General features: G+C 41.3%; 1 protein-coding gene across 2 annotated transcripts; it reads right to left on the reverse strand.

Annotated features, from left to right (window-relative positions):
- Positions 1-77: 77 nt before the first annotated feature.
- Positions 78-22,278, reverse strand: ahctf1 (AT hook containing transcription factor 1). Of its 2 annotated transcripts, none has more exons than XM_062421392.1 (40): positions 22,077-22,278; positions 19,439-19,565; positions 18,429-18,579; positions 18,142-18,244; positions 17,393-17,573; positions 16,533-16,740; positions 16,037-16,153; positions 15,813-15,897; positions 15,519-15,669; positions 15,217-15,349; positions 14,181-14,362; positions 13,886-13,947; positions 13,616-13,744; positions 13,329-13,419; positions 13,122-13,211; positions 12,536-12,676; positions 12,222-12,326; positions 11,763-11,859; positions 11,324-11,447; positions 11,146-11,202; positions 10,838-10,984; positions 10,494-10,684; positions 10,142-10,286; positions 9,618-9,749; positions 9,264-9,411; positions 8,934-9,084; positions 8,731-8,838; positions 8,421-8,565; positions 8,023-8,238; positions 6,870-7,842; positions 6,488-6,679; positions 6,138-6,243; positions 5,860-5,981; positions 5,476-5,762; positions 3,121-5,223; positions 2,582-2,813; positions 2,242-2,418; positions 2,073-2,161; positions 1,711-1,799; positions 78-1,398 (listed from the first exon to the last, which is right to left on the reverse strand). In XM_062421392.1, the coding sequence occupies exons 2-40, from the start codon at positions 19,557-19,559 to the stop codon at positions 1,200-1,202; spliced, it is 8,280 nt and encodes a 2,759-aa protein (XP_062277376.1). In that variant the 5' UTR covers positions 19,560-19,565; positions 22,077-22,278; the 3' UTR covers positions 78-1,199. The 2 variants fall into 2 exon arrangements, with proteins under 2 accessions (XP_062277376.1, XP_062277367.1); XM_062421383.1 differs by having other exon boundaries at positions 2,582-2,843.

The raw sequence follows: 22,278 nt of genomic DNA on the forward strand, positions 1-22,278 counted from the left end.
GACAGAATAAGGTCTCAGGTATTTGTGAAGGACATTTAGAGGCTTATAGCTCCTTTCAGAGGTCAAATGAACACCAGACAGAAAAAAAAGACTGTGTTGCAGTTGGTTCATTCAGCCCACACTTTTAAAAAATCATACACTTAAAATGCATCAAATTGAATTGAGACAATCACTGCACACCAGAAGTAGAGAAGTATTCAAGCTTTACCATATTTATCAAAGAGCAGTCATCAAAAATAAGACATTCTACATACATTCATCAGAAAATAGCCTATGTTTCAGATGGTGGTTGCCATAAACTTAATTGAACAAGCCTATTAACATATCCCAAAACAAGTGTAACAACTCCAAACTGCAGTGAAAGTCTTTTTTTTTTATCCTTTTACAATGTACAACATTTCCATGACATACAAAAACAGTCCAAATCTGTTGGCAATAGTGTACAAGTCTGTGACTCTTTCACAGAATACCCCCCACCCCCAAATCAATTTAAAATTTAAGACTATGGCATAGGCAATCTGATTAGATGATCAAATGCATTTGAGACACTTAAAACTTCAAAATGAACATAATTCTTTAGGATTTATTTAGTAACTTTATTTGGAACATAGCAAAAGACTATATACAAATGTATCAGTAGAAATGTTTCATCTCCACTGGGTTGGTTGCTTTTCTTCTTAAATAGAAAAAACAGCAGGCCTCAAAAATCTTAAAACAACAAAATAAAATAAAAGAATGTAAATAAAGCCTCTTTTCCAGAGGCAAGTTTAGATCAGTCTGATTTTATTAATGGGAGCTTCTAAAAAACCCATATTGATTGCTTTCCCTTGAGCCATTCTGCGTCCAGAGGATTAATCTGATTATTACGAGCATCGCAAAATGTCCAACACAAAATGGCCACAGATACAGTATCAAGTGATGTCACGTTTATACAAGCAGGACATGTAAACTCCAAAAATATATAGTCCTCTCTCACACTGCTTCCTCCAGTGTGTTTTGTCCACCAAAAATATTTTCATGCCTACTTTGATTTTTAATTTATTGTCCTGGAGGAACGCCAATGTACAAAGACAACTGCAGCACTGTGAGGCTTTTGAGTTCTGAGTTTACGTGTTTATTTGACAGCTCCTGACTGAGGTGGTTCAAATCTTCATGGGGCTGTCTGAGGTTCACTGGTTTTAAACCACCAAACAGCCTCCTTAAAGTTTCTTTCTCCGGGTGACGGGTTTGGTGTAAACGGTGTCCATTATGCGTTTTCGTCGAAGGTTAACACTTGAAGTTGGGGCCTCTACTTCCTTAGTCCTCTTCTGTGCTCTGGGGAGCGGATCAGCTGGGCTAGGCAGAGGCGAGATCAGGTCCACCTCTGCCAACAGAGGCGGCTCCAAAACAGTTTTGGATCTGAAGATGGATAAATTGAGTATGGAAAGAAAATAAATAAATAGACCAAAAAAATCCTGAGCATGGAGTGCTTTTAGCCAAACAAACAGAACAGTTAAGAGTGTATATTGCCACTAAGACAGATAGTGGTCATATATGTATTTTTGAAAATATTAAAACCTTTAATCTTTATCTTTCAAAAACTATGAAGCCAAGTTTAAAACATTAAAATAAAATTAAATGTTGTTAAAATGGGTTGGAGAGTTATCAAAAAACAGTTGTTGGCATCTGTCTCAGTCTTGAAAATATTTTTATTAAGGAAAAAAGACTTACTTGGCTGTTCGTTTGCCAGTTTTTCTGGTTTTAGAAACACTTGCTGCTTTCTCCACTTCCACATCATCTTGTTCTGAAGCAAGTTCATCCTTGAAAAAAAAGAGAAAGATAATGTCAAAAAAGCAAATCATCTTCAAAAGACTTTTCTCCCCACCCTTCATTTATGCGTTTAAAAATAAAAGAAATCCACCAACCAAAGCAGTGAACAGCCAGAACACAAAATATTTGCAAAAAATGGCATTGTAAAAAGATTTGCAATAAGTCATGTTACTTTTCATTTTTGAGGGAGAATCAAAACAATATCTGCTTTGTGTGAACTCAACACTGAACTCATTGGATGGTCCAAGTTAAAAAACACTGACCTGAGGAGTAACAGAGGCAGCTCTTCTTCTGTTGCGAGTAACAGGCGCTGAAAGCCGTTCACTCGGGCCGGGAGACTCTACTTTAGGAGCTGATACACATACACAACACAGCGTTAAAACCATTGTGGATAAAGGGATGGATGAATGGATAAATGGATACCAAGCTCACCTCTTGTTCTTCTTCGTGAGGGAGAGTAGATAAATGAGTGCTCGCCTGGGCTAATCTCATCTACTTCAGGTTCTGGGACCAGGCTGTCATTCACAGGAGGCAGCGAGTCGACCTGCTCCACTGATGACTTTTTACTCCTCTTGCTGGATCTAACCATCTTTCTGACGACGACTCCTCCTGTAAATGTAAAACAGTTTACATTTTTATATCCATACACTAAAAACTTCACTACACCAATTTTGTCTTAGACTGTCTCAGTGGCACCTGTTCCATGACCACCGTGCCAATGCAGCCTCTTTGTGCAGCTCTATTTTGCATCTTGAATTAGCCTCATACATACCTTCCTGCTTCTCTTCCTCATCCTGGAGTCTCTTGATCAGGGCGTCCGCAACAGGGGTTTCAGAATCCACCTCCAATGGTGAATCCAGTAAGGGAAGGTCTTCCTCTGGGTGGTCCCAGAGTTTGCTTCTAGTTGGTCGGTGGGAGTTGGTGTGACCAGCAATGCTGTTAAGTTTGGGCTCGAGCACATCTTCATTCGCTTTTATGTTCTCTTCTCTCATCTTCCTTGCACTCTGAGGAAGTGATACAGGAACCAGTTTCACCTGTGATTTTTAAATGTTATGAATGAACAACAATGGATGGATGGATCATATTTATCGACATGTAAAATGAAGTAATGTGTAATGGCCATGTATATGTACATGTATAATCATGGGTGACACTGAAAATGAAACAAGGTAAAAGCTAATGCAACGTTATGTCTCTGATATTATTAACTTGATGGTTCAACGTCAAACAAAAATAACTTTACATCAGATTAAGGTGAACAGACAATGTGGCTTTCAGTTTAATTAAGTAATAACTTTCTTGAATTCTTACTTGTGGATAAACATTCAGGGAGATACGGTTGGACTGACGAGTTGTCCTGCCGGGGCTGGACATTTGCCGTTTCTTGCTCTCTTCCTCCTCCTGCAGTGAAGGCTCCAGTGGTTCCATCTTAATTTTTCTGGTGCTGCGTTTGACAGGTGAAGCGAAGACCTCCTCGTCCTGTTCCTTCTCCTCTTTCACCATCGCTAATGGTGTTTGCGTCACCTCACTGCTGCTCAATATTCTTCTGCTAGACCTCCTCGGAGTGTTTTCCTGAGTGGTTCTGCGTTTGGCTGGGGTGGGAGTCTTGGAGCTTGTTCGCCGAGAAACCTTTCTATCTGTGACCTCATCCTCTTGTTCCTCCACTTCAATTTTAGCTTCTGTGGCTGCAGGCACCTCCTCACTACCCCTTTGAGTCCTTTGACTGCTTGTCCTTGGAGCGGCTCTCTGTGAAACGCGTTGTCTGCCTGGCGAAGAGGCCGTGGAGGTACTTGCAACTGCAGTATCGTTGTCCATGGCCTCCACCTGCTCAGCCTCATCTGTAGGAGGCTCGAGCTGAGCTCTGCGGGTACTTCTTCGAGTTGGGCTGGGTTGGACTATTGTTTCTTTTTTCGGTCTACCCCTTCTGCGAGTAGGCGAGGCAGTGACCACTGAGCTCGTTTCTGCCTCCTCTACATTACCATCCTCCTCTGACACCTCTACCTCCTCTGGAAGGAGAGAAATAAAGGTAACAGTCCTCCTCCCTCTTGTGGTCCTCCTTGTAGGGGTAGAAGGAGCTTTCTTCTTCCTTTGAGAGGTGGGGGTCTCTGGCACAGGCTGTTCCTCTGGCTGCTGCACAGGTTTCTCCTCTTCAACATCTTCATCTTTTCTCCTTCTTCCCCTTGTTCTACTTTTAGATTCTGGCTCTTTCTCTTCTTCCTTGTTATCCTCCTCGGTGTCTGCTGAGGATCCATAGTCCTGCTGCTGCTGCTGCTCCTCCTCCTCCTCCACTGAGGTCGCCGTCTCTGCACTGTGGGCAACTTCTTCCATCTCAACAAGCCCGTTCTCTTCTGGCTCTTTCTCTTCTTCCTTGTTATCCTCTTCTGTGTCTGCTGAGGATCCGTAGTCCTGCTGCTGCTCCTCCTCCTCCACTGAGGTCGCCGTCTCTGCACTGTGGGCAACTTCTTCCATCTCAACAAGCCCGTTCTCTTCTGGCTCTTTCTCTTCTTCCTTGTTATCCTCTTCTGTGTCTGCTGAGGATCCGTAGTCCTGCTGCTGCTCCTCCTCCTCCACTGAGGTCGCCGTCTCTGCACTGTGGGCAACTTCTTCCATCTCAACAAGCCCGTTCTCTTCTGGCTCTTTCTGATCTTCGGCAGGTGTTGGTTTGTCCTCCTCCTCCTCTACTTTCTCCTCTACAGCATCAACTTTCATTTCCGCAAGATCTTCACTATCCTTGCCATCTGCAACTGCTGGGAGTTCCTCCACTGGAGTTGGATCAGAGACTGACAGAGTCGCAGGTTCTGGATCTTCAGCCAACTCTACTAACCCAGCATCCATCTGCTCTTCAGCATCTTCCACCTTCTGGTTTGTCTCAGTGTGTTCATTCTGTAGGTCGGTTTGGAGTTCTGAGTTTGTTGGACTATCAAGCTCAATTCCAGCCAAGGTGTCAATTTCTTTCCTGATGTCTTCTTCCGATGCTTCTCCAGACAACTGAGCATCCTGGTCATCTGTGCCCAAAAGAATAACCTCTGGTTTGGCCACAAGTTCATCAGTAGCCTCCACTATTGGAGCGTGGGTGGGAGCGTTAGTGGATTGGAGATCACTCTTGATAGACAACATATCCGCCTCTTTATCCCCAACCTCGTCCATATCTAGCATGAGAGAGAAGTCGCTATGAGCGTCACACCTCGGGTCCTCGGGCACAACGGTTTCCTGAAGCTCAGGAAGACAGAGCTGAGCACTATCCACTAGGTCATGTTGTTCCTCCACAAGCTCCAGGGGTACCAGGAGAGTGGTGGAGGGTTTGAGCTGCATGTAGGTCGACCCCTGACCTTCATCCTCATCAGCCTCCATCTCTCCTTCATCTGCTCCAAGTCTCACCATCACCACCTCACCCTCCATTTCCTCTTCTACCATCTGTTAGGGAGCAAACACGAGAAGTTTATTTATTTTACTCTTTTACACACAACAGTCTGAATATGGTGAGTTAGAAATGTATTTCATTTTTGATTCAACAGAAACGTGGTGATATTAAGGAATTTACAAGCTCATTAGTCAGGCATCTTACTCTCTACTATGCAGGCTACATTAATATTTAGGGTACTCAGCACATTGTACAAAGCAGAATATACCAAATATACATATTTACACCATACTAACAATGATTACCTTCATTTCTGCTCCAGGTGCAATCAGAGAAAACTCTGCAGCCTCCTGTTCTGACAGCGTTGTCAAGAAGTTGGCGTGTTCTTGGGGTACGAAGACTGAACTGGACTGGAGGGGCGGAAGTCTCCCATTACCCTGGACCTCCTCAATGATCTCCACCTCGCTACCCGAGTCCTCCTCTTCCTCCTCACCATCATCTTCAACATCAGAATCCTCCTCTTCCTCATCATCATCTTCCTCGTCAGACGCGGGGCTGGAGAGTTCTTCACTATCATTTACACTCACAACAGCTAGGAAAAAAGGCAGAAAATGCAAATGTGTGAGGAAATGTTTATGAGTCAAACAGCAAATGTTACACCAGTATTAATGTAAACATGTCTTCCTCACAGTGGGAGTCTGTGCCGGTTGGCTCTGAAGAGGTCACAGAGGCAGTAGATTTCTGGCTGGTGAACACTGGGGGAACTTCGGCAGCGACCTGCTCATCCTCTTCATCATCGACTCGGGACTCACTGGAGGAAAGCAGAGTGACACTTCAGTTTTCACCAGTTTCAAGCTTTTTCAACAAAGAAAAATCTTTACGATATTTGATTCAAGTGATTAAAGATTTTTATTATCAAAAATTAAACTTCAAAGTTATGAATTAAATTAAATTAAAATGTGTATACCTGTTTAAGAATGTCTGGGTCTGTGATGAGCTGTGGATTCCTGAACGGGTGAGAGGAGGAGACAGATCACCGCCAAACAGATGTTGTTGCACGAAATCTGTCAGATCTGAAACAACAAAAACAAAACAATCATGTCAATTCATTGGTGTGTCACATGGATCAGGGCGTTAAAGCCCCACCCCCTTAACCAAAAGTACTTTTGATTATACACGAGAATGCAAACCTTTGTTTATCAATCAAGTCATTATAACCTTGGTAGTGCTGGGTAATATTAGGTTGTATTCTGTACTGACAGATATGTTGAATCACTACATTTTATCTGAGGTGCTAAGATATTTGAAGTTAAGGACCTGTTGATTGCTCCAGATCCTCTAACAGGTCATTTGTGGGTTCAGTGGATCCAGATGGTTTCAGGTGCTCAATCAACTCTGTGGAGTCGGTGGCCTCTGACTGGATGTCCTGCCCCTCCTCAATATTAGCAGGCTGATCCTCAGATTCTGCTTCAGCAAAAGAATCTGTGCTCTCAGTGACCTGGTTACAACCTAGTGGAATACAAGGATACATCAAGCAATGTTTATGACAAGTGTGACAAAAACCATTAACATTCTCAACGGTTTCTATTTTAGAAAATGTAAATATTGAAACATGTCTTTATGCATTTTTGTACTGTGCCGTATTCAGCTGCAATAAGTTGTAATAGAACCAACAGAGCAAATCCTGAAAATTAATTACCTTGATCATTACTGGATTTCTCTTCTTGGTCAAGAATTGCAGCATCTTCTTGTTTGCTACTTGACTCAACATCCTGTTCATCCTCTGTTTTAGACTGAACTTCAAGCTCCATTGTAGACTGAACTTCTTCCTCTGTTTTAGACTGAACTTCAAGCTCCATTGTAGACTGAACTTCTTCCTCTGTTTTAGACTGAACTTCAAGCTCCATTGTAGACTGAAATTCTTCCTCTGTTTTAGACTGAACTTCTTCCTCTGTTTTAGACTGAACTTCTTCCTCTGTTTTAGACTGAACTTCTTCCTCTGTTTTAGACTGAACTTCTTCCTCCGTTTTAGACTGAACTTCTTCTTCTGTTTTAGACTGAACTTCCTCCTCCGTTTTAGACTGAACTTCTTCCTCCGTTTTAGACTGAACTTCTTCGTTTATATCCTCCGGTTCAAGACTGACCTCCATCACGTCCTCAAAAGTTTCATTTCCCTTCAGCTCCTGACCTTCCATCTGTAAATATTCTGATGTCACAAGAGGAGTTTGCTCAGTAGTTTGCTCTGGTTCCTCTTCTTCCGTTGGAGTTTTGAAGTTCACTATCACTACTTTGTCTTCCTTATCTGTTACTGTATGTCCCTCTTGTCCTTCCTGTTCTTCTGAGAGAGGTGCATCATAGTATTCAAGAGTGTCGTCTGCTGACTGGACAGATATCTTGCTGGTGTTAAAGCTTAAGCTAATACGTGCTTGCGAGGTATCTGATGGTCTAGTCTCTTCAGCGACTTCATGGATGGAGGATGACTCACTCTCAGAGCATCTCAGTTCTGGTGAGGGAATTCCACCCTCAGGTGGCAAGAACTTTACACGAGGTTGTTCCGCTTCCTCATCTCCATCTTCTTCCTCCTCAGCAGGCTGTAAGGACCAGGTCTTGCGTGTAGCCTTAGACAGCGTGGAGCCTTTGGTCAGCAAGCTAATCTCATTGTCTGCTGCCATCTACAGAGGAAATTTGTTGCACATCAGTTTGGAAGATACATTTGATAATGAAAAAAAAATCTTACCAAACAAAGAGGAAGAAAACTGAGGTCTTATCTTGCCCAAAACATGGACAAGAGGAGCCAGGGATCCAACCACAAACCTCACGATTTGTGAATGACCTACAGTGCTTGGTCTTACCCCATTGGTCCAGCAGATGTCTTTTTCTGGTTCAGGAGATGCTGCCTCTTCAATAAAGGTGATCCTGCTCTCTTTGCTGCGGAGCGGAGGGGTGATAGAGCGCCCTGGAGATGCAGACGGGGTGCCGACAGGAGTGGGCCTCAGGCTGCTGCGCAGGATAGACGGCGGGTTGTAGGCTGAAAACACAGGGCCAGAAGCAGCCAAGGCTCGAGCTCGCTGAGAGGACAAACACATGAAAAGTAGGTAAGAAAATACCAAATTGCTCAAAGAATACATGCTCATATTCAAGAAAATAAACTAGATATAACCAATGAAAATACTCTCAGATTAGTCAGAAAAATATTTACTTTTTCAATTACTTCAAAAGCTTTAAAGTAATTACACATTTGTCTACTCACCTTCACAACCTGTGGTGTCTGCAGCAGACTAAGTTCAAGGGCCTTGCTGTTGCTTTTTGGAGAAACCCAAGAGCTGGGGGCTCTGGGAGGGCTGAGAAGAGGCCGAGGGGTCAGACAGGAGGGATGAACCACCAAGTCTATCAGCCTAGGTCACATTGGATAGGAATAAGTAATGCAAAGCAACCATGAAAAGATTTTATTACACACCTCTAAAAACATTTTGTTTGGATTTACATTTTCAAGATCGGATTTCTGATATTTTGAAGCCTGATGATAATAAAGAATGAAATTGTTGGAGCCTTGCGAGTACCTTGACTTTCGTTTGGAGGACATGGTGATTGGAGTTCCCAGGAACGGATCAGGAGGGGCCTGCGAAGAAGGCCTAGGACTTGGGCTCAAAATTTCAGCTGCCCTGGAGCTGACAGAAATTGAAAAAGGTTTGTAAAGCATAAAATATATCTAAATAATAAAAATAATTCCCTTGGAGATGCAAGTTTGGAATTTAATGCTCACCTCTTGGCAGGGGAGGACTGTGGTGTGGCTCCTTTTCCTAACCATACCTCTTCAATCTTGGTTAGAACATTGTTAAAGAAGCCAGCCCTGGACATCACCTTCTCACTGGTGGAGCGCTTAGTGATGGTTGACAGTGGCTGCGGCCGAGACACTGGACCACAGTGCAGAAATGTGTTATATTTACAAAATATGATGTTTTTAAACTGTTTAGATTAAATCAAACTAAAATAAAACTGTCTTCTACAGAAAACTGCCCTTTTGGTACCACCAACTTTTAAAAACCGGCACTTTAGAGAGTTAATATCCAAGAATCCGATGCTAAAATCTTACCTTCTTTGTGGATGGTGAAGGGATGCTGGTAGGGTTTGGCCCTCTCCATTGCCAGTTTCCTCTGGACTCTGGGCAAAACTTTGCCATACTGATCCAATATAGAGTTCCTGGTGTTGCTTCTTTCTTTAAGTTTTGGGTCTCGCTCATTCTAAGTACCAAGAAGCAAGAGACAAAAATCTGTCAAAGCTTGTATAACAAAACAACACTTTCATTCATGAGAGACATGGGTTTACATTTTTTACACCTTTTTCTGAATACTTTCACGAGCATTATAAACATCACGTGTCAGGAAAATTATGTAATTATCAGTTTGATGTGTGCTAGTGTTTGTGTGTGCGCGCATGTCAAACATACCACTAGGTTTATCTTGAGGCTGTGGTTGAGTTGGAGGGCAGGTATATAGTTGGCCTGCTGAAGGTAATGGACCATCAGTAGTTCTCTGTTCTGGAGACCCCCTGTACCCTGAAGAAACTTCTCCAAACATTCCTGAAACACATCCAAGTATCAAGAGTTTCACACACCGCTTGATGGAGGGCTTTATCCTTTACCGTCTATCCTTATCCTATTTCTCAACACATCAGAAGTTTGGAAGGCACGTGGCAACTTGTTTCACAAACCAGACCTGTGCAGGAAGATATTTTTTCCTCTTGTATAGTTTTAAGTGCTGCACAATAAGAGAGACAACTTCAAAAAGTTGTAAGTACATATGATCATCTTCCAACACAGGAAAGAACTGCTGTGTACTCTTAAAGCTCAAAGGGTCTTCAAAGTATGCTTGCTCTTAAAAAACAGCTGAACACAAATCATAAAGCAATGAAGTAATTAGACAATAATCACTGCCTATCAATCTAACATGCATTCACTCATGCCTCTCCTACCTGTTCAGCGAGGCCCAAGGGCAGTTTGAGCAGCTCCTTGATGAGGCCCAGCTCCTGGCAGCTCTCATACAAGAAGCCCATTAGTTCGCTCATGTTGAGATGGTTCGAGTGCTGCCGAAGTAATGACCACGCCTCTATGAGACACCTGGAAGAGGGGTACACTGGCTGATTATCGAAGGTATAGAAACTGAGACTTGTGAAAGAGGCACAAGACGACCATCGGGTTATTTTTCCAGAAGAAAAATCCTTTGTTGCATAACATCAAAATTGTTTGACTGAGCCTACAATTATATTTAAACTGTTAGTGCTCACACAGAGGGTGTAGTGCACTGTCTTCTCCCTTCACTCTTACCTGTTGTGTAGCAGTACAGAGAGACAGAGTTTTGCCTGGGAGGTGGATGATATTGGGGACTTTGTTACATGGAAGTATCGTAGTGCCATCGAGTGTTGACCCTGGCACATCAGGGCTTGCAAGACACGCTCGTGCTGCCACTCAAAATGACACTGAGAAGCGGCAGGATGCAGAAGCCGCTCGAAGGAACTCTGATCCAGAAAAAGGGGAATTAAAGAGGAATTAGTATTATTGTTTATACTGTAAAGCTGGTTTTCCTGGCACATCCTCTCTGTATCAAAATTTTAATATCAAAGGAAAATAAAAAAATGTCTTCTGTCAAATGTGTAAATAAATGCGGGAACCTGGTGGTCACGATGGTCCAGCAGCCAGAGGCCTTGCACTAGTTTGACCAGTCCAATAGGGATCGCAAACGCTGTGGGGAAAGACTCAACTGATGCTCCCTCCTTATTAGGGAAGGAGTACATGACATCCAGCAGCAGGTAAATCACCTAGAGATAACGAGTCAAGGCTCATACATGCAGTAATTTCAATATAGTCTATAGCAGGGACAGTTTAGGAACTTCTATTGTGATAAGAACATTTACAACCATGGTTGTTGAATACTAGATTGTAAAATAACTGGCTGATAGTAATTTTAGTTGAAGGATACAATTGCATGTTTGACGGCTTCGTCGATGCTGTCCAGTAGATAAATATCCAGCAAGGCCTGTAAATCAAAGATTTTATCATCAAGATCCAATACTTCACTGAGTTGTAAATTCAGATGCGTCTGACCACTGGATGGTACAAAATACATGAAATTGAAACCAATCCATTTTAATGCTTACATGCAATGTAGGTGGTGGGTATTGCCCTGTCCCACCTTCATCCCTTTTCCACAGGTTGGTCAAGTGTTCACCACACTGGCCAACCAAACCATCAATCATCAGGCAGTCTGCACACCACTTGCTCCTGAGAAGACAACAGCAGAGTACAGGCATTAGATCATCCTAATCCAATTTTACCTGTTAAGTGTGTCCATTAAGTTCAAGATGGGTTACATAAAAGACTAACAACTTGTTTGGGGTCTACTGATTATATGTTGCATTTACAAAAAGTACAATAAAAGAAGAGAAAGAGCGACCATCATCATCATGGGCAAAGTGAAACAAGTTGGAAATCAAGATGGGCATTTTATTGACTACACTTTTGACCACAAGTGTCACTTTGTTTCTGAGGACATTTGATAAGCTGCAGCCAATTTAGAATTTATGTATAACTACTCACTTAGCCAGCCTGGTGAGCTCCTCTCTGCGAATAGTATAATAGCTGCTGATGACTGAGTGGGTGTAAAAAGGCCTGGAGATCTGGAGAGCGTCATCGTCTGATTGGAGAGAGTAATTGCAACCATAAAGACAGTGAAAATAAATATAAAGAAAACCTCTTGACAAATTGTATACTTGAAGGATAGCGTCTCAATTTTCAGATGCGTGTAATGTATTTAAAACAACCTTTAAATAATTTTTTTGTACAGAAGTAGGACTGTGGATTGTGGACCCCATCACTTATGTTGAATGGCCAGTATGAACATTAGGAATGATTTCAGCAAGAAATACCTGTTTCAATGTTCATTTGGGCTTCTGACTTGAAAAATCGTGAACCTGTCCTCATAAGAATTACTAACTCAATTAACAAACTCAGACCAGTCAAGACAAAGATTGTGTTTTTGTGCCACCAACACTTTACCTGATCCCTCAGGCAGCAGGCCTGTGCGACAGAACCAGAGGACGACTTCAGCATACTTGGAAATTAGACTGGACACCATGTTCTTGTTAATCAGACCCAAGAGACCTAAACAACAAAGATTAAAACCAGAGCTAATTAATAACTACAAACGGCTCAAAACAACAACACAACTGGCAAGTTAAATGAAAGGTCATTACAACATCAAAGCAACATCAGAAGTGTCACATTTAATATAAATGTGAATTAAAACACTGGATATGTTTCCCTACAGGGAAACGCAACACTTGTTTATGTGATCGTATCTATGTAAACACCTTTTTGGGTGAGCTCCTGAGCTTCACTGAGCAGACAGTGGAAGATCGTACTGAGGTTACCCAGCAGTCTCTGGCTGTGCTGTAGCAGCTGCATGGTCTGAGGGTCTGTGAAGTTGGATGAGCTGTCAAACAGTGGTGCACCTAGAGAGCAAACACATGCAGAGACACAAACAGACGTACAACATAAATATATATACACTGAAAAAAAAACTGAAAACATTAGCAAAGAAATTGGGTGATTTCCAGGAGAACTGTATATCAGTTATGTCATAAATAAATTAAGAGATTGTCAAAGGGACAAGGCAAATATTTTCTTCCTTGCTAAAGTTAGCTAACACTGACGGTTAGTTGTCATTAGCCTGACAGGTTATGTACATCTTACAAACAGGTCTTTTGTAAAAAGTTGTGAAAACATGTCTGATCTTATCTATTCAAAAAGGTATGCATGTGCATCCCAAGTAGTCACAATAATACTCTTTAAGATCTCACAGCATATTCAAACTTTTGACATGTCTAAAACAATCTTTTATCAAATTCATAAATTAAAGTAAAAACAACAACAACAACAACAACAACAAAACCATACAGATGCCATCCAGTTCCTCCTTGGTCTGGACTACTTTGTTCCAAGCCCAATCCAGGATGTAACGTAGATTCAGTGCAGAGCCCGGTTGTTCTGTTGACGAGGGGCAGAATTACAAACTTTACAGTTGACTGCAGGGTTTTAAAGTCAATCTTGGGTCATGTGAGTTAGAGAAACAATTTGACAATTATTCTGCTAACAACTTCTCACCCTCTGCAGTCCACTGCTTGATACAGCCAGTAATAAGTCCCAAAGAGCTGGTCTCTACAGCTGTGGATAAGATGGCATCCAGCTGCTCCTCCTGAAGGCAAACAAAAAGATGCATGCACAAATTACTATCAAAACTTCAAAAAACAAATTCAGTTTTAATGTGAACTGAAAAAGGGACAAAAGTATCAAAGACTGGGGTTGGTATGAGCACGCCACTTTGCGGGTGTGTTAAAGCAGGTAATTCTGCAGACCAAGATATATATATGTGTGTCTGTGTGTGTGGCTACCTGAGAGAGGCTGGAGGCCTGGGTGTCAGCCAGGCGAGATGAGAGTAGGCCGGACATGAGGCAGCGTGAGTAGCTAGTGGAGATGATGTCACTGGAACAAGGAGCAGCTTTCTTCAAAAAGCTCAGGGTCTGGTTTTCATGACAATCGATTACAATTAAAAGAAGCATACTTTTCATTCAAATCAACTTTAATTTGAATATCGTGTAGCATCTGGGATAAATAATGCTCAAACAAATTGGTGTGACACAAAAATCTATCAAGAAACTTGCCTCTTTCTGATACCCAGAGCAGGTTAAGTGCACAATTCCAGAGTTAAGCAAGCAGGTAGCATCTATAACATGAAAGTAACAAAAAATCATTAAAACTTATGTTTCAGTTATACAAATATTTCAACTACAAACCACAGCATGACTGAACAAGCAAATTACTGTGAAATGCAAAAAGGCAGACCAGAAAACAAACTGACAAAATCTGAGAAATCATTTAAAATGACTTTTTTTTTTAAAACATCATATCTACAGTGAGAACATTCTCTTTGATGGAACATACAGCATTAACACCTACCAAAGTTGTACGTGGTAGAGTTAAAGTATTGTTCTGGTGGGGGGCAGGTTAAGGGCATGCCCCTGCTCAGGCTGCGCTCATGCACAACCACATCCAGCAGGATGTGAGGAGACACCATCTGCACCACTGGGTCCAGAGACCAAACTGCCAGGTAGGGACAATTGTGCAGAGACTCCCCCGTTCTGACAAAAACACACAAGTGCAAGTGAAATGCAGTGTCACAGCAAATCAAGCAAACATTACAATAACAGGACACAATAGGCACTTAAGTAACTGCATTACTGCTGTTTTGTCAAACCACCAATAAGGATCAGACAAACAACATGAACACTGTTTGCTATATTGCTCCTGTTTTGTGCTTAGATGTTAGTTTAATCTGAAAAGTAATTCTACATTTTTTTAAATTTTGAAATATACAAGCCTGCTAACCCTGGATGAATTTTTTGAGTACCACCGTACAATCTTGACACGTCTGAAGCATATCACTACTGTTTGCACAATGAATTACTCCACATCATTTGCATACATACACATAACAGTAGATAATTTACATACATGCAGTAGTAAAACAGACAATGAAATTGAGTAAAGGCAGGGAGAATGAATCTGGCGCTATGATTGGTCAAACTCCTCTTCTTCTATTTCTGTCTTTGGCAGGCTTGACACTGCTGCGTCCTGCTGTCAGACTTGAGTACTGCAGGTGCACAATTGAACTCACAGGTGTCAACAGCTTTTTGCGTAGTTCAGAGTGACAAATTTTACCAGCGTACTTTGATGTCAAAATGCGTACAGGTTAGCAGGTCTGAATATATCATCAGTCTGTCTATCAGTTATGGAAAGGGTAGAGCGATTTAAATAGTTTGTTTGTTTTTTTAATAAATTTCCTTTTCCCATTAATACATATTATTCTGAACTGAAGATCAGTTAGGTCAGTCACAAAAATCTAATATTTTGAAAATGGATTGGTGTCAAGGTGACAAAGTGAACCCAATAAGCCGCAAACTGTAAGCAGTTCCAAAATCAATTTCTACTGTACCTTAATGAGTCCGGCATTTGTGCGTGGTACCAGCGGTTAATGTCAAAAACTCCGATAAAGGTGGACGGGGTGCCTTGACCGTAGGCCTTAACTTGCCAGCTGAAAATAGACACACTGGTGTCTGGAGATGAAACTGAAAATGAGAAGAAGTGTATGTGATCAAAAGAAGGCAAGTAGATAAATAAAATAAAAAAAGAGAGACAAAGCAGGAGGAGACATTTTAATGGGAACACACAATGGTTTAGACATTTTCTGATTCCACTTCTGTTTTACAAAGGCTTTCTCAGAAGAAACAGACTAACCTTCATTCATGCTGTCATCCCTGTCAGGATGGGGTCGGAACTTCTCGATGGTCTGGCAACTGAGCAGGCGGGTGTTAGTGGTCTGAGCCCTGAGAGGAAATGCTGTACCACTTAACTCCTGACTGTAACGCTCCTCACAGTACTCCAGACCCTGAGTGACAGAAAGGCAAAGAAGGAGAAAGGGAAATTCATAACAGGTTAGCAGGGAGTAACACTAGACTAGCACTGAAAAGGATTTACTAATTTAAGTACATAGAAAGAACATTTTGTTGTAATCTTGTATGAACTACAGACCTCATAGAGGATCTTCCCAGAAGCTAGACACTTTCGTTCACTGAAGGCCAGCTGAAGTAGGCGGAGGCTGACCATATCACCCTCACTATGTGGGAGGGAGAGGAAGAAGGGAAAAATAAGAACTTGGAAAAAATGTGCTGAATCTTATGCTTATATTGAAAACCCCCCCCCCCCAAAAAACCAAAAAAAAAACAAGGTACAACTGAATAACATGCAAGACTTACAGGTCCTGAGAAGACTGGACAGCCCAGAGATAGCAGCAGTTCCTGGGGTCATTTTCTGGCTCCTGAAAGGTAAAGGCATGCACAGGCACCCTGCCACCATCTAACTGGGAGTGGTATCTACACATGAACAATCAAACACACACACTGTGGTTAAAAAACACTTGCATGTACCTATCACTGACATAACGGTAAGATTAAATTATATCATGGCTACAGTGAAAAGAAGCATAGAATGTTGCAATAGCTACATATGGTTCTTGAAACTAAGTCCATTCTTGCACCACATGTCACTACAGTGAACAGTGCAAGAAAAAACAATACAACAATTTTTTTTTAATCAGAATACATTTCTATTTTTTTATAAAAGCTATGTACCAAACAGTAAAGCACATTGAGGCCTTATAAAGGCTATTCAGGATTGACACCTACACATCTTCCTTGTGCATCTCCCCAACTTTCACAAAATATAGATGCCAGAAGAAAGACAATGACTCACTCTTTTTTTAGAGACTTCATGTTCCACAACTGCAAGTATCCATCAGAAAATCCCACAGCCAGGTGGTTGGTCCTGGGGATGTACTGCAGAGCTGTAGCTCCAACTCCACTGGGCCCATTTAGCTGGAGGCAAAGATGTCTGCCCTGTCGATTACTGACTTCTCTAAGCCTGGGGATCTCTCCTGGAGATTTGGTCACTACCTGCAGGTCTAGAGGGTAAAAAAAGAACAGATCTCGGTTTAAAAAGAGAAACAAGAGGCAGAAGGCAAAACAGAGATTAACATGAGCACATTGCTCAATGAGTCACTGAGATTTAGAGAATGAGAGACAAGAAAGGATAAAGAAAGAAAACAATTTTTTTTTCCTCAGAGTCACGTTTCATTTAGCCTGGGGACTTCTGTGAGGCTTCATCATCATCTCTAAGCCGAAAAAGCCAGGGATGTAAGGACTTCAGAAAGAAACCAAGAATGTTACAAACATAGTTGCTATTATCACAAACACTACATGACACCAGATTAATCCCTTTGTGAAAGGAGGTATCGAATTGGGTGCCGGTATCCAGTAAAAAGGTCTAGTAGTTCTGAAGTAACTGTATAAAACAGGATTAAAAAAAACTTTGTAGATGAGTCTCAGCTTTCCATGGACATCAAAATGCCTGAAGACCCAAGAATCAGCAGTGCATGGAGAATTAAAAATGAACTGGTTTCTGTTTTTAACCACGCTTTTTCCTCTCAAAAGGCAAATGTATGGCATAAGAGAAGCTGACCATTTAGTACTGTTTTATGAGGGACAGAAGATAATCAAAGAGAACAAATATGCAGACACATGTTCACCCATTATCTCTATATTAAAGTGTCTCACCTGAAGCCTCTAGCTCACTTTGGCTGCAGGACAGGTCATCGAGACACAGGTCCACTAGCAGGACGTGACCAAGATCAGTTACGACGGCGGCAATGCCAAAGAACCAACGCAGACTCTGGTGGAGGTGCTGGGTGGAGGCGCTTGCTCCGCCATAACTCACTAACGGCTCAATGGCGGTAATCTAGATTACACAAAATGTTGAAGGAAGGAAGGACAGGAAGACAATGTTCATGTTTGAGTATAGAAAAGTTGGCTAAATCTGTGCTTTTCTTTTCCAAAGTCCTCAGATCAGTGATCAGAGTTTAATCGAAGTTTTTGGATGTGAATCTGAAATATATTTTTACTTTACTTTTATCAGTTTATAATACACTTCTGTAAATCAATTTTTAATTTTTCTATTAAAATACCAACTGACACAAAAATCTGCTACAGCAAGATGACCAATGTGTATTTCAGAACACTTCATATTGTAATAGGAGTAATGCAGTTCATTTCTTTACTATGCGTAAATGTGTTTAATCAAGCAACTTAACTTTACATTAACACTTGCTGAGATATGTCTGGTTCAAGAGACATTGAGTATTTTTTCACTTACATCACAAAGACTTAATGTTAGTAATGTGAAAAAAATAAACCAGATTGTATATTCTTGCTTATTATTTCTATTATTTATCTACTGCATAATTATCTTGATGTAATAGACCATCTCTAGCAGTGAAAGGTATGTGAGACCCTGATGTGTAACTCACCCTGCCTGGTATAACCACAGCTTTGACTACCCTCGACAGTCCCAAGTCATATAGACACAGCACACTGCCCTCTGATTCCTCCAAGCCAACAAGCAATCCAGTCCTAGTAACACAAAACAATCATGGAGTTAACATTTGATTTTTTTCATCATTTTATGTTACAAAATGTGTGAACATCTGTGACAGTTATCTGATTGCATGGATCACAAGTTTGTACAGTAGCTGATACTTAAATGATGCCGTTAAAAGCATCCACAGATGAAGAGAAAGTGAAACAAAGCCCTGACCGTTTGAGCCAGCTGAAATCTCTTGCAGCAAGGACACCAGGTAGGTGTTCCCCTCCACCGCTGAAGCAGTATGCAGACAGCCGCTCTCCTGTCACTGCACTGACAACCTCCAGCTGGGGGCCACAGGCCATCCAAGCCAGCCCACCACGACCTTTGCACACAGACAAGGAGATGAAAGGTTTCAGAGTTATGAATCATACAAACCATGAATCAATAAGGGACCTGCAGCCACTTGTCCTCACTGTTGCTAAACTGAAACTTGGCCTTGTGATATTGCAAGTGAATGGTTAAGCATCATTAACTTAAAATGTTTATTTTTTTGAAGTTATTTAACATTTTGTGTTGCTGCAGTGACTTCCATGGTAACATTGTGATTTCTGACACCAGCATTTTCTAGCGAGTAATTTACACATTACTAGATATTCGGCCAGCGAAGACATTCCTTAAGTTTTAACTGTGCAACATGATTTAGAAAATCATTAGTCTGAAACTAGGTAAGACTTTGTAAGAACATATTAAGGACTCTACTTGCATAATCAGTAATTGATTTACAAAAAGCTGATTCAAACCAAACCTGCATTCTCTGTTGGTTAAAAGGTCTTTCCAATGCTACCAACAAAAAGGTATTCACAAGGTTAATTCCTTGACATTTACATACCCATGAACTCAGAAATGTGAAAAATAATTTCTGTTCGCTGTAAAATGGTAACAATTGAATCACAAATATTAAACTAAGACAAACATAACTGATGGTCAGTATATTTTTTAACAATATCGTATTTGGTTGTTTAAAAAAATAAATCACTTTAATGTGTTTGTGTTTTTTTTTTTTAAAGAATCAAATTAGTCTAGTCTCTACCTGGTTGTTAGAAATGATTCGATTTGCATACTTTATCATGAAGAAGATGGTGGCAATGTTTTTTAAACCTCAAATTTGTCTTTGCAACTAAAGACCCAGGGAAGAAAACATTTATTTATAGAAATCATTGTATGAGTAAAAATAAACTCACCAGTAGTGAACCTCCCATGAAGCACAGAGTCCAAAGTGATCTCATCCTCTCCCAGAGCATCTACAGTCACTCCTGGGAATGGCAGCAGGCTGCTGGTGACTTGGGCAGTCAGGTCATGCATTGTTCACTGTATGAACAACAAAAAAAGACATATGTTAGAAACAGCAGGCGGTTTACTTACCCTTCACCAAATCACCCACTGAAAATACTGAAAAATGATTACTTAAGTTGTGTAGTCAAAAATATTATATTTCCTTCTAGGAAAATCACCACGCCCTAATTACTTACTAACTAGTGACAGTAAAATGACAACCTGTGAAACACCCCTTTCTGAAGCCCCTCCTACTCAATAAATCCACTTCAGGCTTTATCTGCTCGACTGGGCTTCACAGTACAAAAGAGGTCTTTCTTTCAAAGCACAGTTGCACCCCCAGTTGTCAGGAAGCGTGCTGTCAGCAAACCTGCTGACATCTGGGGCTGCTTTCTAATCAGCAAAAACACATGACATTACTGTTACACATCTGTTTGCAGTACGAGAATGAGTTCTGATGACGTTTAAGTATGAAACGACCACTCTAAAGTATTCAAATCATTTGTCAGATAATCCCCCGAAGTGGCCATTTTTATTGCAACTCCAGACTATGTGCCAATAACTATTAATTTACATGACTAGGAGAGCATTGCTGCTTTAATGTAACTGAAGCAGCCACAGACCTTCAGTCAGACTTAACATATGCACTGCTAATGCCATCAGGACCCCACGATTTTGGGATTACTTTCCCTAAAATAAGTATAATCTGAAATCATTTTTAAAACTGCAAATAGATGTTCTTGTTTGTGATATCTTAAACCCTATCAACGGCATTATCCTGTAATTAACCTGTGTTTATTTCTATTTACTACTCCTGTTATGGTATTATCATTATTGACCCAAGTCAGTAAATGTATGCTTTACATTCGCATTTAAAAAAAAAATCTGTTTATTATCCGGTGCAAGCATACAAAAAAATGTGTCTTGGCGTTTGCTTACACAAACAGCAACACAGAAGAATAAAAATATGACAAGAGCAAGGTTATAATAATAATAATTATATATATAAAAGTGACCAGTGCATCTCAGTGTTTTTCCTAAAAGAAGAAGTTCAAAGGTTCCCTGACACTAGTTATGGCACGCATGTTAAAAGAAGATAATATTATCTCCTGCAAGTATGGTAAACACAGTGGTGGTTTTTCAAGGCCAGCTCAGCCTGAATAGAAATGTGTCTGTCAGCTTCAGTCCGCAAATTGGAAACAACACTGCCCTCTGTGACCACAGTGGAAAACACAGCGGATTCAAGTGAACTCCCGCGCAACAAGTCTGTCACTGCGCAGCCACATGTCATCACATGGAGAGTGAACGTATACACATAATTATAACAATTACTATCCAAATCAGGCCAATATAAGCAATTAAAAACGTTGCATTAACATTACAGGTTGTTGACAAGTTGAGTTTAAGATGTCAAAACTGCCAACGAGCTGATTAATAACACATCTAGCTTCACTTAACACTCACGTGTGTCAAATATGAGCACCGTTTGTGTATGTGGCAACCTATAAAATGTGTAACGCACACCTTGTTACACCCTTGAACAAACTCCAGATGTAACCGTCCAGATAATATTGAGACGTTGTATACATTTGACTGTCAGATAACTGGCTAATGTTAGCTCGTTCGTTAGCTTACATTAGCTACATCGGCTACAGTTGTTAGCGTAGTGCTAGCTGGGCATAATGTAAACAATCAAATGAAAGCTTTCTTGGTACAATGTAATGCTTAGGGCTGTTCGTTGAGCTACACAGTAATGAAAGACTACAAATATGCCGGTGTTATTTAGAGTCGTGTACACTTTCCTCCCTTAGATTACTGGCTACCCAGTTAGCTTACAAGGTCACGCAGGATTAGCTCAAATGTATCTAAGTTCATAGTTTAAAAGTTACAGATAGCTAACCTAGCTGTGTCCATAGCTGAGCACAGGGAGATAACAAGCACGCCTGCCCTTATCACATTTGTGCCGCAACAGCATCAAGTGCAGCGGTAGTTACCATTTTAAACTCAACATAATGTTAGTTTAATGATCCAGGGAATAACTGGTTAATATTACAGCCAGGGTGGCTAACTTAGCTCGTTTGCAACTTTAACGCTAAGGTTTAGCGAGGGTTGGCGTCAACATTAGCAAAGCAGTGTGTCCGTTACTTTTCTCACCGTGACCCACTTCAGGGCTGACAACCAGGAGAAGCTTTTCACTGGTGTTGCTGCTTTGTTGTCTTTACTTGAGTCGGGGGGTTTAGTTAGCTGGATGACGGCACATTGGTGGTCAAGCTTTAGCTCTGGATGGAGCAGAATAAACGGACTGCAGCGCTAACGTTAGAGTGGTAGCATGTTAGCGTTAGCCGCTCCTAACATCACGGTAGAGTTAGCTCTGATGCTGGCGACGACTCTAGGCTCTGCGTGGAGACTAACACAAGTGTACCCACTTTAAATCTGCTTGGCGATTTAGCCAGCATTGGCGAGTTCAATGAGTTAGCTCTGTGGGAGCTAAACTACGCTGGAAAACGTGATGCAATGTGCCGCTAGCTGCTGCCGACGTTAACGTACCTGTCCGAGAATGTTGACGGCTTTATCTGAGCCACGAATGTTTTGTTTTCCTTGACGAATATCTCGACTCCTTCTTTCCTCTGTCATAATCCGCTCCTTTTTTTATGTACAATTCACACGTACAGCCCTCCAAACGCCTTCGATGACTGGCAAGCCTGAAACGCTTCCTCCAGACTTCAGGCTTCAGCTACGCAAAGCGCCA

The sequence above is a fragment of the Scomber scombrus genome, chromosome 1 (genome assembly GCF_963691925.1).
Source record: "Scomber scombrus chromosome 1, fScoSco1.1, whole genome shotgun sequence".
In the NCBI taxonomy this organism is placed as follows: Eukaryota; Metazoa; Chordata; class Actinopteri; order Scombriformes; family Scombridae; genus Scomber; species Scomber scombrus.

Excerpts from the sequence above, each read along its gene's own strand:
- ahctf1 (XM_062421383.1), bottom strand. The coding sequence starts at position 19,559 with ATGCATGACCTGACTGCCCAAGTCACCAGCAGCCTGCTGCCATTCCCA. Across the intron at positions 15,350-15,518 it reads GGATGACAGCATGAATGAAG|TTTCATCTCCAGACACCAGT; the intron begins GTTAGTCTGTTT and ends TCTCATTTTCAG. Across the intron at positions 9,085-9,263 it reads CTTCACCATCCACAAAGAAG|TGTCTCGGCCGCAGCCACTG; the intron begins GTAAGATTTTAG and ends ACTGTGGTCCAG.